Source organism: Plecotus auritus (genome assembly GCF_963455305.1).
Source record: "Plecotus auritus genome assembly, chromosome: 5".
In the NCBI taxonomy this organism is placed as follows: domain Eukaryota; kingdom Metazoa; phylum Chordata; class Mammalia; order Chiroptera; family Vespertilionidae; genus Plecotus; species Plecotus auritus.
Window position 1 is genome coordinate 82,257,977 of NC_137776.1, and position 14,467 is coordinate 82,272,443.

At 48.6% G+C, this 14,467-nt stretch overlaps 1 protein-coding gene across 3 annotated transcripts in view; it reads right to left on the reverse strand.

Annotated features, from left to right (window-relative positions):
- The window catches only part of MGAT5 (alpha-1,6-mannosylglycoprotein 6-beta-N-acetylglucosaminyltransferase), a 409,267-nt gene that overhangs the window by 225,190 nt on the left and 169,610 nt on the right, over window positions 1-14,467 (reverse strand). For 2 of the 3 annotated variants that reach the window (XM_080670056.1, XM_080670057.1), the window contains one exon: window positions 10,835-11,202. In XM_080670056.1, coding sequence (XP_080526182.1) covers window positions 10,835-11,075 — 241 coding nt within the window. In that variant the 5' untranslated portion in view covers window positions 11,076-11,202. The remainder of the gene's footprint in view (window positions 1-10,834; window positions 11,203-14,467) is intronic. The other variant, XM_080670058.1, reaches the window with a different exon arrangement.

Here is a 14,467-nt window from a genome sequence, read left to right on the forward strand (position 1 = left end):
TCTGTGGAGCTAACACAACTTAAAAAGGGGCCCAGCGAGGAGCCCAATAGCCTCTCTCTGGAGGCCAGAGTAGCAGTTCTCAACCCAGCAGAAGCAGTTCTCAAAGCCACAGGAGTTTCTGGTGGGTGAGCCTGTTGTTGGGTCAGAGGGGGTGGCAAGCCTGCCTTCCTGTGGGGCCCAGTGTTCCTCCCATGTCTGGCTGGGCCTCACCCCCTAAGGGCAGCCACATCAGGAGGTTCCTGAAGCCCAGGCTCAAGTGAATCAACAATGTCAGGTTTACCCCGCAGTTCTGGTTGGCTGGTAACAAACGCAGGTGCGTGCAGGCTGGGGTTAGTGATAACTCACAGTAACAAATACTCTACTAATCTAAGTGCTCTAATTAGCTTTGTCACAAGCAATCCTTATAGCAACCCTATGAGGTAAGTGATATTATATCCTCTATTTCACTAAAGAGGAAGAAAGCTCTCAAAACATCAATGCCTTGCCCGAGGTCACCCATCTAGTAAGGAGCCCTTGCATGAGCCACATACACACACTCTCTAGCCCTGGCTGCCTGGCTGGTGTGGCTCAGTGAATTGGAGTGTCATCCCATGCACTGTGCACTGAAGGATGGTGGTTTTGATTCCTGGTCGGGGCACATACCGGAGTTTTGGTTTGATCACTGGTGGGGGGGGGGGGGGGTGCGGGTGGTGCACATGTACAGGAGAAAGCCAACTGATGTTTCTCTCTCACATCAATGTTTCTCTCTCTCTACCTCTTCCTCTCTCTAAAATCAATAAAATATTTAAAATAAATAAATAATATAAATAATCACTCTCTAACTGCTTTCCAGCATAAACAACGGTTCCCATGACAGGATCCTGCAAAATAGCCACTTGGAGCCTCCCAGGCATGGAATCCATAGGGAATCTCTTCTCGTTTCCTGTCTCACTGAAAACATTGCCCTTTCAAAGTAGCCCCAGCTGTAACAGTGTGGTACACAGAGTCCTGGGTGGGGGTGGGATGAGGCTATTCACTCCTAGCTCCTACTGTGCACCAAGCACTTGCTCAGCCCTGGGGAAAAAATAAGACAAAAATCCCTGTGTTTGTGAGCTTACATTCTAAGTGAGGGAGAGAGATGACAAAATATAATACATGGGATACTAGGTAGTTAAGTGATGAGAGAAGTGAGGATGGAGCAGGGGGGACCCTGCTTCAGTGAAGGGATGGCAGTGGACTGGGCCCCACTTCTGAGGGAGAACAGGGAGAGCAGGGGCAGACCTTCTGGAGAGAGGCTTGTTGGGGGAGGAGGAGCAGCGCAGAGACTCGAACAGGAAAATGCTGAGCCAGACCCCACAGCCGGTCTTGGAAGACAGCTGCACTGCCCAGGCAGACAGGAGAAGGGTGGTCAGCTCTTCAGGGTGGCACAGTCCTGATGGAAAAAGACCACCAAAACAGAGCAAGGCAGGAGGAGCTGGGCCACCGGCCAGTGAAGAGACCAGCTTTGGAGCCTCACACACTCTTTCCCTTCTGAAGTCAGGGCGTGAAGTGGAGTGGCATGGAGGAAGGAGTCTAGGTGGCAAAGAGTATAGAAGAATGAGACTCTAGCTCCTCCCAGAGACCCACATCCTGACTACACTCCTATCTAACACTCCCAGATCCTCCTCCACTCCAGGACTGGCTAGTGTGCTTGTGACCTCATCCTGGCCCAGGGCGGGGATGCTAGACAACGGATGCTGAGCAGGGGGGTGTTGGGCTGGGAATACTGAGGGGGAGATGCTGGGATGGGTGGGGATGCCTGGCTGGGGATGCTGGGCAGGGGGTTGCTGGGCTGGAGGTGTTGAGGGGGGTTGCTGGGCGGGGATGTTTGGCTGGGCAGGGATGCTAGGCAGAGGGTGCTGGGGGAAGGATGCTGAGGTGGGGAGATGCTGGGCAGGGATGCTGGGCTGGCTGACCTTTACCACAGCAGCATCGCTGGAAAAGGCCCAAGCCCCAGAGAGGCCCTTTTTTGGGTTCCAAGCTTCTTAAAGCACAAAGCCCTTCCTGTAACCGCACCAGCCATGCCACCAGGGAGCAACCTCGGCCTGCACAGACACACGGAGCAGCTGGCTCTTTTTCCTGCAGCTCCAGGCCGGAGCGGCATTACCCTCGGGGCACAGGCTCTGCCTTGGTGCTGCTGGTTTCCACATGAGCCAGCCCTTCAGAAACAGCCCTGCACAAGCCTTGCAGAAGAGGCAAAAGGAAAACAGTGAAAACCCTGTACAGGCTTCTCTATCTGATGGAATGCAACTTAAGTTTTTTTTCTTTCTGGTAGGAGATGTTGAATGGAACATGTAGAAGTGCTGGTCTGACTCTCACAAGGTGGCCTAGGTCTTCACCTCAGGGCAGGGGCTACCTTTTTGGAGGAACCTCAGGTAGCCATGCCCACGTTCTCAATGGGGCTTCCCTTTGGCTTTTGAGCAGAACCAACTGAAAATGGTGCTAATGTCTTGAAAATGGGCACCTCCAGGCCAACCAAGGCCACCTGAGGCCCAAGGCAGCTACCACACCATGCTTCTGACCAGCAATCTAAGCCCCATCCTGCTCCTCACTCCACCTCAAGGAAACAGAAGAACTTACTTCTTCCTATACTCCCTGCACCCCCCTGGAGGTAACAGTAGAAAATAGGCCCAAGCTCCGTCACAAGAACTCCCACCCCTCCTCACCTCCCTCCCTTCCCATCAGAGTGAGATCCACTGCCCACATGGCCCCCTGCTTGCTGCCCTCGCCAACAGACTCCTGCTCACTTGTTCCAGCTGCAGCAGCCTCTGTTCTGCCTGGAGTGCACACACAGGCCTCTGCCAGGCCTACATGTTGCCTTCTGCTGGACGCTCTGTCTCAACCTCCCTCTTCCCATCCTGCCCAGCAGCTCCTTGGTGTCACCTCCTGGGAGAGATTTTCTTTGACCTTATCATCCAAAGTAGCTCCTAAGTACTCATAAAAAAATCACATCTAGGCTGCTGTGGAGTAGCCTCCTCTCTGTCTCACAGCTTCACTAATAAACTCACTTTTCACTTTAAACAAAAAACAACAACAAAAAAGGCACATTTCCTGGGTCATTTTTATTCTTGGGATTTCTGACTATCTGATATGGTCTTGTTTATTATTTCTGCCTCCAATATGAACACAGCCTCTACATGAACAGGGACCTGCCCAGCTCTTTCCAGCTATAGCAACAAAACTCCAAGGGCACTAGCATGCACTAGCCAATGGCACAGACATCTCCCAAAGTGCCAGGCTTGATAGATAAGAGTCAATTAAGGGGGCAGTCTAGGCCCAAGAAATGCAGGGAACAGGAGACAGGAGGTAAGGCAGAGCAGAGCAGGCAGGTCAGGAAGCGCAGGCATGTAGACCTGGAGGTTAAGGGGAGCAGGAAAATGGGATCTTGAGAGGGGGGGAGCACATCCACCTCAGCCTGAGCTGGTGACAAGTCCAGAGCACAGCAAGGCAAGCAGATGAGAAAGAGCAGGGTTAATAGGTGGGTGGATCACCCCAGGTTTCCATTCCGTTTACTGAGAGACACAAGTGGACCAGGCCTGTCCTGTTAGATAAGAGGTGACCACTGGGGATCAGAATGTGGGTCAGGCCATTGGAGAAAGAGATCAGTTCACCTCAGAAACAAGAACGGCATTGACTAGGGCGAGTGACACCACTCATGACGCAGATCCACCGAAGTCATGGACAGGCATGGCCCTGCCTGCTGGCCTGGGGGACAAACCCCGTGAGGCTGGCCTACAGAGGGCTCTGGCTCCAGCTCCTCTCAGGAGTGACAGAGCCACCCACGGAAACGCCAGCCACAACCCGAGGGTGAATGCTCCCACTATTCCACAGGCTGCTGGGACATCTTCCAGTCACCACTTTTGAATCACTAAATCCCAAAAGTTCAAAGATCTCTTTTCAAATCACCAAAAAAGGATGGGGACAGGGAGGTACTATTTGAAAGTTCTGTGGATTGAGGCCCAGTCAAACTTAACTGACAGCACGCAGCACCTCATTCACACCTCAGAATGACCTGACAGACAGGGAGTAACTTCCCACTCCACAGTGGTTCCTGCCACCAGGGCCCCAGCCAACAGCTGCAATGTGGCAAAGCTATCTGGCTGGCTCCAAGCCCATACCCCCAACCACTCAACTCTGGATGTGCTGCTCAGAGGCACATCCAGGGGACAGAGAAGCACGGCACTGGTGCCTTGTGAAGATGTCTTAGTGAATTCAAACGCAAAAATGAAGAGTCTGGAGGACACCAAATATATCCTGTAGGCAGAAAGACTGACCCCAGGACTGTCCAGAGCAGGGGCTGAGATTTTTGCCCAAGGATCAGACAGTAAACAGACAGTAAACATGTTAGGCTTTGCCATCTCAGTGGCAACTATTCAGCTCTGACATTGTAGCTCAAAAGCAGATTCAGACAGCACATCAAAAAGGGGCATGCTGCGTTCCTAGACGCTTCCCATGTCTTAGACCATAGATTCTCAACCGGTGTGCTACAAGAATTCTTAAAACATGCAGTACCTGACTACTTGGTTAGGATACTGACCTCTTTGCCCTTAGATTGTCAAATAAAAAAATGACACCAGCCAACACAATAGCTACTCGATATGAATGAATCAACATTATACCTTTTTTTTTCAGATGGGCAAAAAATGTATTTTTTAGTGTGCCACAGAATTTTAGTAATTAGTTTATGTGTGCCATGAGATGAAAAAGGTTGAAAATGCTGCCTTAGACCATGGGAGTCCTGAGGAATTATTTAGTCAAGGACAAACCAAATCAGATGAGTGTTTTAGAATGAACTATGGTCACTACTGAAGGATGGAGTGAGCATGTTTTACATGCTATGTGAAATAAAAACTGGTTTTATCATGGTTTTCAGTTATTACAGTTATTTCAAACAAATGGGAGAGGTTGTGTTTCAATAAAATCTTAATTGCACAATAGGCAGAGGTCTGAATTTGACCCAAACTCTGCTGCTCTGGGATCTCAAGTCAGGGATTCTAATAAATCAATAATAATCTGGTATCAGCTACTACTGTTTTTCAAACATCTGCCCCAGAGTAAAAACCAACTTATAGCATACTACGAGTCTCTGATTATACCGATGTGGGAATAGAAAAAGGAAGGGTATTTTTCTTTTTCTATTAAGTGGATTCATTCAAACCAGAGACAGATCCCAGCCATGGCATCAGCACTCCTCCAGAGCACATATCTAGGCAGTGCTCTGTACCTGGACTGCATTTGTGGGAGAAAAAGAGACTGCAAACCAATGATTCACACCTCCTCTTCCCCACTCCACCAGCTAAACCACTGAACCACCCTCTAGTCCAGCGGTGGGCAAACTATGGCCCACGGGCCGGATCCGGCCCGTTCGGCTGTTCTATCCAGCCCGCGGAGCCGAAAGAGCGGAGGGTTCTCTTGCTCTCCCCTCCGCTCCTTTACTTTGAATTTATATTAGTTCACACAAACACTCCATCCACACTTTTGTTCCGGCCCTCCGGTCCAGTTTAAGAACCCATTGTGGCCCTCGAGTCAAAAAGTTTGCCCACCCCTGCTCTAGTCTCTGCCTCTCCATTGAAGTATGGTAGCAACCATACTTGGGTAAAAACTGCTGTTTGAATTTTAACCCTGCTATTCTGGCTTCTGCACACACTTACTTGCTTAAACAATAGGGTAGTTACCTCAGCACATAAATCCATCCCACATCACAAAGGTTACTTTCCTGTGCCTGTGGACCAGAACCACAGGAGATTGATTCCCACTGACTCAGTAGCTCCAGGAGTTGAAACTGCAGACGACTTTTAGAGATTATTAACTTTGCTCAATTCTGCTTCTGTACAATCTGCTTTTGCAAGATAGGTCCACATTCCAATCCGATGTCCAGCAAGATGTGGCTGGGGGCTCGTTTAGAACAAGGGAAAATTTTTGTGGTTTAGACCTTTAAAAGGACTGCCTACACCTGAAACGGCGCGGTCGTGAGGGTGGACTCCACCTGCGTGTGGTGCTCTCGCAGCCGTCCTGGCCAGCTCAATAAATCCTTGCCTGCTTTTTTAATCAATCAGCAGCCTCCGGTGGTCTTATTCTGACTCCAGGGTTCGACCCCACAACATCCATGTGACATATGACATCAATCAACAGCTGACATGCCCATGACTGGTGCTGACAAACTGCAGAGGAAGCACCATCACCAGGATGGCTCTCCAGTTTCCCAGCACAAGATGGTTCACTATACCATCTTGTTCAATCCCAGCTGTGGGTGCCCAGAACTGGGACCCAGGGAGAAGGATAGACTGGCAGGTTTTAAAGAACAAAAACCAGTTATCCACTTGAGAACACCCAGAAAAGATGCTAGCAGACAGTGTTTGCTGTTCCCACCCTAAGTGCAGCAGTTCTCCAAGGTGGGTGGGGACATTTTGACCTATATCTAGAGATCTTTTCTTATTGTCACAACTGGGGAGGTGCTACTAGTGTCCAGTGAGTAGAGACACCAGGGATGATGCTAAACATCCCATAATGCACAAACAGGCCCCACAACAAAGAATTATACAGCCCAAATGTCACTGATGCCGAAGAAAGAAACCTTGACTTAGGATCTCACCACGTGATGATCCCAATGCCTCAAGCACACAAGCACAATCCAATTAAATTCCAGAAACCCAGCTCCAAAGACCATTTGATTGACATGTCAAGCTGATTAGATGATAGAAAACAGCAGTGTGAGTTAAGACTTGCTGATGGCACCTGTGTGGTTGTTTCTTTGTGGGTTTTGAGGGGGAAAAAAAGAATTACTTTGCTAAGGGTAATCTGTAAAGAAAGGAAGAAAACAATAATTTCTAAAATTTCTTGGAGCTCCAAAGTCCTATGATTATAAGTATGTAAGGTGGTTGAAATTCTAACAAACTACTCTGGGGGGTTGGTAACTTTCTTTAAAAAACAAAAAAGAAAAGTAACATCTCTGGGAGGCTGAAAATCTGAGACCAGACCACTGTCCTTTAGACCAGTGGTCGCCAACCTTTCAGACCTCACGGACCACCAGTTGGTGACCACTGCTTTAGAGTGTAGCAGAAGCCTACCCTGTGAAATATTTAGCAGGTCACAAGAAACAAAAACTGGAGAAACTGAAAGTCTATATTTATCATTCATGTGCTTCCTCCTTCCCATGGAAAACATATGAAAGACTGAGATAAACAGAAGAAGGAAATTACTACCGACTACTTGCCTTTCCCCCCAACATGGAATACACTGAACCAGAAACTTGAAAACAGCATGTGTTTTACTTGTTACACACTGATTACACACTGGTAGTACCAATGGTGACAATATGATTTATTTATTTCTTCTGGTGGTTTGCTTAATATATATAGGAAATACAGGATGTGGCAAAAGTAGGTTTATAGTTGTGAGTATGAGAAAACCAGAGTTTATATTTGTATTATTATTTATTAACTAGAGGCCCAGTGCATGAAATTTGTGCACGGGAGGGGGGTGTCCCTCAGCCTGGCCTGCACCCTCTTGCAATCCAGGACCCCATGTGTAGTGTCCCTAGTCCTGGCCAGCGATCAGAGCCTATCAGGGATTTCCGTCCTTCAGCTGCCGGCAGCTGGCCCTGGCCCCGCCCCCACCACTACCACTGCTTGCCATCAGTGCAGTGCTGCACCCCTCCCCAGCCATCAGTCGCTTCCCTCTGCGGGTGACAGGCGTGGGTGCGATCGCTTGGCTGGCCTGGGCCTCCCTCTGCAGGGTGATCGTGGGGCGATGGTGGGGACCTCTGACCAATCGCAACACACCCGCCTTGGCTGGCCTGGCGCCAGTGCGTGTCATAGTGTGGTCATCCAGACTGTCGTTCTGCTGTTTAGTCGTTAGGTCGATTTGCATATTACGCTTTTATTATTATATACTAGAGGCCCGGTGCACGAAATTCGTGCACAGGGGTGTGTGTGTCCCTCAGCCCAGCCTGCACCCTCTCCAATATGGGACCCCTCGAGGGATATCCGACTGCCCGTTTAGGCCCGATCCCACTGTGCCTCACAATCCAGGACTGCTGGCTCCCAACTGCTCGCCTGCATACCTTCCTGATTGCTCCTAACCGCTTCTGCCTGCCAGCCTGATTGATGCCTAACTTCTCCCCTGCCAGCCTGGTCACCCCTAACTGCCCTCCTCTGCCAGCCTGGTCACCCCTAACTGCTCTCCCCTGCAGGCCTGGGTCCCTCCTAACTGCCTTTCCCTGCAGGCTTGATCGCCCCCAACTGCCCTCCCTTTAAGGCCTGGTCCCTCCCAACTGCCCTCCCCTGCTGGCCATCTTGTGGTGGCCATCTTGTGTCCACATGGGGGCAGCCATCTTGTGTGTTGGAGTGATGGTCAATCTGCATATTACTCTTTTATTAGATAGGATAGAGGCCTGGTGCACGGGTGGGGGCCAGCTGGTTTGCCCTGAAGGGTGTCCCGGATCAGGGTGGGGGTTCCCTTGGGGTGTGGGGCGGCCTGGGCGAGGGGCCTGTGGTGGTTTGCAGGCCGGCCACGCCCCCTGGTGACCCAAGCGGAGGCCCTGGTATCTGGGGTTTATTTATCTTCTACAATTGAAACTTTGTAGCCTGGAGCGGAGCCAAGCCTTCAGCTTGCTCTGTGGCGGCAGCCATTTTTTGGGGGGATTTATGTATCTTCTATAATTGAAACTTTGTAGCCTTAAACGGAGGCCTGGGCCGGCCAGGGTGTGCGGAAAGCTTGGCTTCCTCCATCACCAGGGGCAACCCTAGCCTCCTGCTCTTTCCAGCTCCTTGGCTGCTGCCATTTCTGTTTGGGTTTATGTATCTTCTATCATTGAAACTTTGTAGCCTTGAGTGGAGGCCTAGGCCAGCAAGGTGCACAAGCAGAAAGCTTGGCTTCCTCCATTGCCAAGGAAACCCAAACCTCCCTCCTGCTCTCTGTGGCCGTAGCCATCTTGGTTGGGTTTATTTGCATATTCACTCTGATTGGCTGGTGGGCGTGGCTTGTGGGTGTAGCGGAGTGAGGGTTAATTTGCATATTACTCTTCATTAGATAGGATTATTGTACTGTTTTCCATATGAAGAACTGTAAACCTACTTTTGCCTCACCCTGTATTATAAAAGATCAAAGTCAATGAGTAATTTAAAAATGCACCCTCTAAAAACAACCTAGTTATTTTTCAACATAGTTTTTCAAAATGGAGTCTCCTTTTATTAATCCATCAGATCAGAAAAAGTGGTATTTTATGTAGACATATTAAGAGCCAATGCCTACAGACACTGCCAAATCTTAAAGCAGACAGTGTGATCAAATAGTAGGCACTGAAAAAGAATTTCCACATTATATGTTAAAGCAAACATTTTCTCCTTACCACAAAAATATATATGCAATAGTAAAAGCTAACCAAATTTGCTGGATCCTTTCAAAAAGAAATACATATTTATATATATATCTGAACATGATTTTCTGTGTTTGAACCCAGCTTCTACCTATTGCTGTACATTTCCAGGAATCACATGATTGGGCCCCAAGATGGAATACCAACCTTTTCCAATCCCATCTCCTATCTCATTTACATTTTACCTCAGGGTCTTAAACCCTGAGGCCACTGAAGTCTCCATCCATTGACTAGACTTGTCACTGAACAATGTGTCATCCCAAGGGAAGTGGCTTCTCTAGAACACAATGATCCAAATTTCACTTGCAAATTTTGCTTTGTATTCATGCTTTTGTAAGTACTCTGCATCTCTATATATCTGTATATACTGTATATTTTTATTTGCATATACAAAGTATCAGAAAAATCTGCACTGAAATGTTAATTGTGCTTATTTCCTAGCATAGATTTAGGTCAGTGGTCGGCAAACTGCGGCTCGCGAGCCACATGCGGCTCTTTGGCCCCTTGAGTGTGGCTCTTCCACAAAATACCACGGCCTGGGCAAGTCTATTTTGAAGAAATGGCATTAGAAGAAGTTTAAGTTTAAAAAATTTGGCTCTCAAAAGAAATTTCAATCGTTGTACTGTTGATATTTGGCTCTGTTGACTAATGAGTTTGCCGACCACTGATTTAGGTGATTTTATTTTTTCTTACTATATTTTTGCTGGTCTCGACTTTCAACTTTTTCTTTTTCTATATTAAGTGTAACTTTTGGCCAAAGAAAATAAGTAAAATTCTATATGTGTTTTTGGTTTTTACTCAACCTCATTTCAAAAAGGATTATAGTATCCGCCAAAAAAAAAAAAAAAAAAAAAGCAACAAGTACAAAAAGAGTTCTTTTCAAGCAGAGCACTTAGTGACAAGGGCAAGAAACAAGAGCAATAATCTCTGAAGAAGCCAAAGGTTAAAGCTATTAGCCGCAGGCAGCCTTAATGTCCTGCGTACTGGCCAAGGGGAGGCACACAGGGTTCTGTGTTTCTTGGCATCCATGGACCACTCCTCCCCAGCCTCCTTACTTCAATCCACCAGTTCTAATTAAGTTTTGTTTAGGGAAAGATAATGAGAATACTTTTCTCCATTTCCTAAACATACTCCCAGATGAGATCATGCAATCCAGAAATGTGTTGAGGGAGGAGGCGCTGGCTGCAAACACAAGCAGTAGAATGGAATTGCCTACCCCACTGCTCCCAGGGCTGTGTGTCAGTGTGTACCAGAGCTGAGACACTCCCAAAGGACACTGCTTAAACTTTCTAAAAGTGTCCCTCTGTGAGCAATTCACTGCCACTAAGGCAAAGGCAATGGACACACTCACTCCGTGACAAGACCAAGTCTGAGAGCCTCTGGGGTCCTTTGGAAGCAAAACCATGCTGGGTCGAGCAGGCCCCAAGGTGCAGCACTTACCGTAAGCAGTCATGACCCCGGCATACGGCCCGTCCACCACGTTCTTGTTTTCCTCTGCCAGCGCCTTGATGTACCTCTTGCTGAGGTCCAGGATCTGCTCACGCAGCATGGAGCTGCTCTCGGGCTGAGTCCGCTGCTGGATGGTAAAATGCAGGAGCATCATACCCCAAATAAAGCCAAAAGTCACGAGGAAAAAGCCCAGCTTCTGCGAGGACAACTTCCACGGAGTGAAGAGAGCCATTGCTCTCAGGCGACTTCACCTGCCGCTGGCTCTTAAAGCACAGAAGGGAGGACCGGGCTCATGGTGGGCTCGGCCGTCTCACTCCGGCTCCTGCGTCTGCCGATTTCCTCTCCTCTCTTCCATCCTGCTGTGGAGGAGGAGAAAAGTTAGCTCAGCGGTCATGGCAAAACACGGTAAAACAAACCAGAGCCCTGTTTTCACTCAAATTAATTCTAAAATGCGAACTTCCTTTTTCTTAGTTTGCTGGTTCCGTATGGTGTCTTCTGTTACGGGTCTTGATCTGCAAGCTAAGAGGGGAAATCTGGCGAGGCAACAAAAAGCTGTACAAATACGGAGGAGGAAACAGGCGTCTGAGTGTGTTAACAGGTGTAGCATGGCTGTTCCAGTCTGGATCAAGTTCAAAACAGGAAATCTGTTGTGCAAGGTGGGGAGGAGTGGAAGAATATTTCACTGAATGTCAGCAGAAACCCAAGTGGAGGGTGGAGTCCTATCACCGCCCAGCACTTTTGTACATATGTAAGGTGAGCTTACAAAGTCATTGTTGTATGCTCTGGAGAGGATCAGAGCATGCAGCTAGAGAGGTGAGCAAGAAAGTAGATGCCCCTCAGGGGTAATGGGACAGGGAGGGGAAAGAGCCCCCACATTACTTAGGCATAGCCATCTTTCATTAGCAGTGTCCAGAGATGAGCTGCCTCTCTCGGGGCCACCCAGTGGCCTCTCCCAGGCACCAGTGCACAGGCTATGCCAGGGGTGATACCCAGCGGTCTTTCCGTTCTAGCTATCGTGAGTGAAAGCTGCACACACTTCTCACTCCCACACTTCAGCATAGGAAGTGTGGGGCACTCGACAGCCTGCTTTCCTGTGGCTGTTTCATCCACATCTGGCAAAATGAGGTTAAAGGGCATAGTATCCTTTGCTCATCACGTAGTGAGGAATACAAAGGTTAAATCAGTATGCTATACATGTGAAACAAATATACTACTGTATGTTCACTGTATTTTAATTTACAAAAATATAAAAGTATAGTTTCAACACTAATGCAACCAGATCCTATCTGGTATCCGAACAGGCTGGGCCAATATCCTAAATCAGTGGTCGGCAAACTCATTAGTCAACAGAGCCAAATATCAACAATATAACGATTGAAATTTCTTTTGAGAGCCAAAATTTTTAAACTTAAACTTCTTCTAACACCACTTCTTCAAAATAGACTCGCCCAGGCCGTGGTATTTTGTGGAAGAGCCACACTCAAGGGGCCAAAGAGCCCCATGTAGCTCACGAGCCGCGGTTTGCCGACCACTGTCCTAAATCAAAGCTTCACAACAAATAGGGCTGAAGTGCAGCTGCAAAGGAGTTACAGGAGTTACAGATAGGCTAAGATACCCCCCGCTTTGGCCAAAGTCCTGGGTCCAAGAACCAGCCAGCTTATGATTGACACCATTTTCTAAGTATGCCCAAGGGAAGGCTGAGCAAGGGTTTCCTGTGGGACTCACCCTGCATGTACTCAGCTCAAATGATCCTGTTTCTTAATAGCCGAAGGAGAAACTATAACGAAGCCTTGGCCCTATTCGCTTTCAAAGTCTGCAATGTTGGTCTTCCTGTCCCTATCTTTCCCTCACCCATCAACAGTCATCAGCAGTGGGTAGTACCACTACTAATACTAATAGTAAATAATAAATAAATTCCAGGTATGTCCTATGCATCATGGTAAATGCTTTTTGTGCCTTATCTCATTAAACTCTTAAAAGAGCCCCATATATAAGGACTGTTAATATTACTATGTCTGTTTCAGAGAAGAAAATACAAAGGCACAGGGAGGTGCATTTGGCAGAGGTCAGCCAGCTGTGCAGCAGAGGATGGATCATGCAGGGAGCTGCAGAGGTAGTAAACCAGACCCTGCCTCCCTATCCGCCACCCCCACTCTCCCACCAGCCTGTTCATCAACAGCCCAGAATGGCTTATACATGCTAAAAGGATTGTGAAAAGCGACTAAGAAGATGTGACAGAAATCCTATGTAGCTCAAAGGCCTAAAACATTTACTATTGGAACTTAACAGAAAATCCTAGGCCAGTGGTTTTCAAAGTGGGGTCTCTAACTCAGCAGCAACAGGAGCAAAGTGAGAAATGCAAATCTCAGGCCCACTGCAGACCTCCTGAGTCAGTAACACTGGGGGCAGGCGAAGGGAGACAGCAGCCTGTGCTTCATCAAGTCCATAGGGTGGTTCTGCCGCTGCTCCAATTCAAGAGCCCCTAATACGGGCAGAGGGCTGCCCTCATCATGCCACACCACCAAACTGCCAACACCAGGTGGCCTGAATTCCATTGACACTACTGGATCACTGCTGTCAGTTCCTCCATGCCATCACACCCTCTGCACTGTTGGTCTGCCATCACCACAGCCCTGCAGATGGGCACAGGCTCCTGTCTTCACTGACCTGCTCCCCCACCTGCTGGCCTTGCCCCATCACACTGACAATCCAGACTTCCCCATTCCTGCAGCCCCACCAGCATCAGACCACCTTCTCCACTGCGCCAGCCTAGGAGGCTCCCTCCTGGTCTGCAGGTTTAGGACACTGTCTGCCTGCCTTGGCTGTTCCTGTGTGCGACCCCAGGGGACCCTCTAAGGCAGTGGTCGGCAAACCGCGGCTCGCGAGCCACATGCGGTTCTTTGGCCCCTTGAGTGTGGCTCTTCCACAAAATACCACGGCCTGGGAGAGTCTATTTTGAAGAAGCGGCGTTAGAAGAAGTTTAAGTTTAAAAAATTTGGCTCTCAAAAGAAATTTCAATCGTTATACTGTTGATATTTGGCTCTGTTGACTAATGAGTTTGCCGACCACTGCTCAAAGGGACTCCCCTGCATACTTTCTCAGGGGCACAAGAAAATAGCTGGTGACTAATTGAAGAGTCATCTGGGCACCGTGCCCTTGATTCTGCCCCTCTAAGTGCAGACCAGCTGGACAACACCTGCCATGGCTGCTTCCTACATCAGTTCCACAAGCAGATGCTGAGCATTGCGATCAGGCCCTGGGGACTGAGCATTGAATGGGACAGAGTTCCCGCCCTCGAGGGGCTGATATCTAAAAGCCATTCTGCTGACTGGGTGCTGCCCCAGGTCCTCAGGAAGTGGCCACACTTCCTTCGTGATAACCCAGGCCAGTGAGTAGATTTCATATCAGGGCTGCAGGGATTTTCCCAGAGAGTGCAGGAGGTGCTCTACCAAGAAAGACAGTCTGGATGCCCTACCAAGAAACCCAGATGCTGACAGGAATTACCTGTCCCCATTCAGACAGGAAGTCACTCTACTTCCTTGATTAATCTCCTGAGGACACTGTTCAAAGTTGCAGAGTGTAAGCAAAGAAAAGTCCAAGGCCAAAGGCATCAATAGAAGCGGG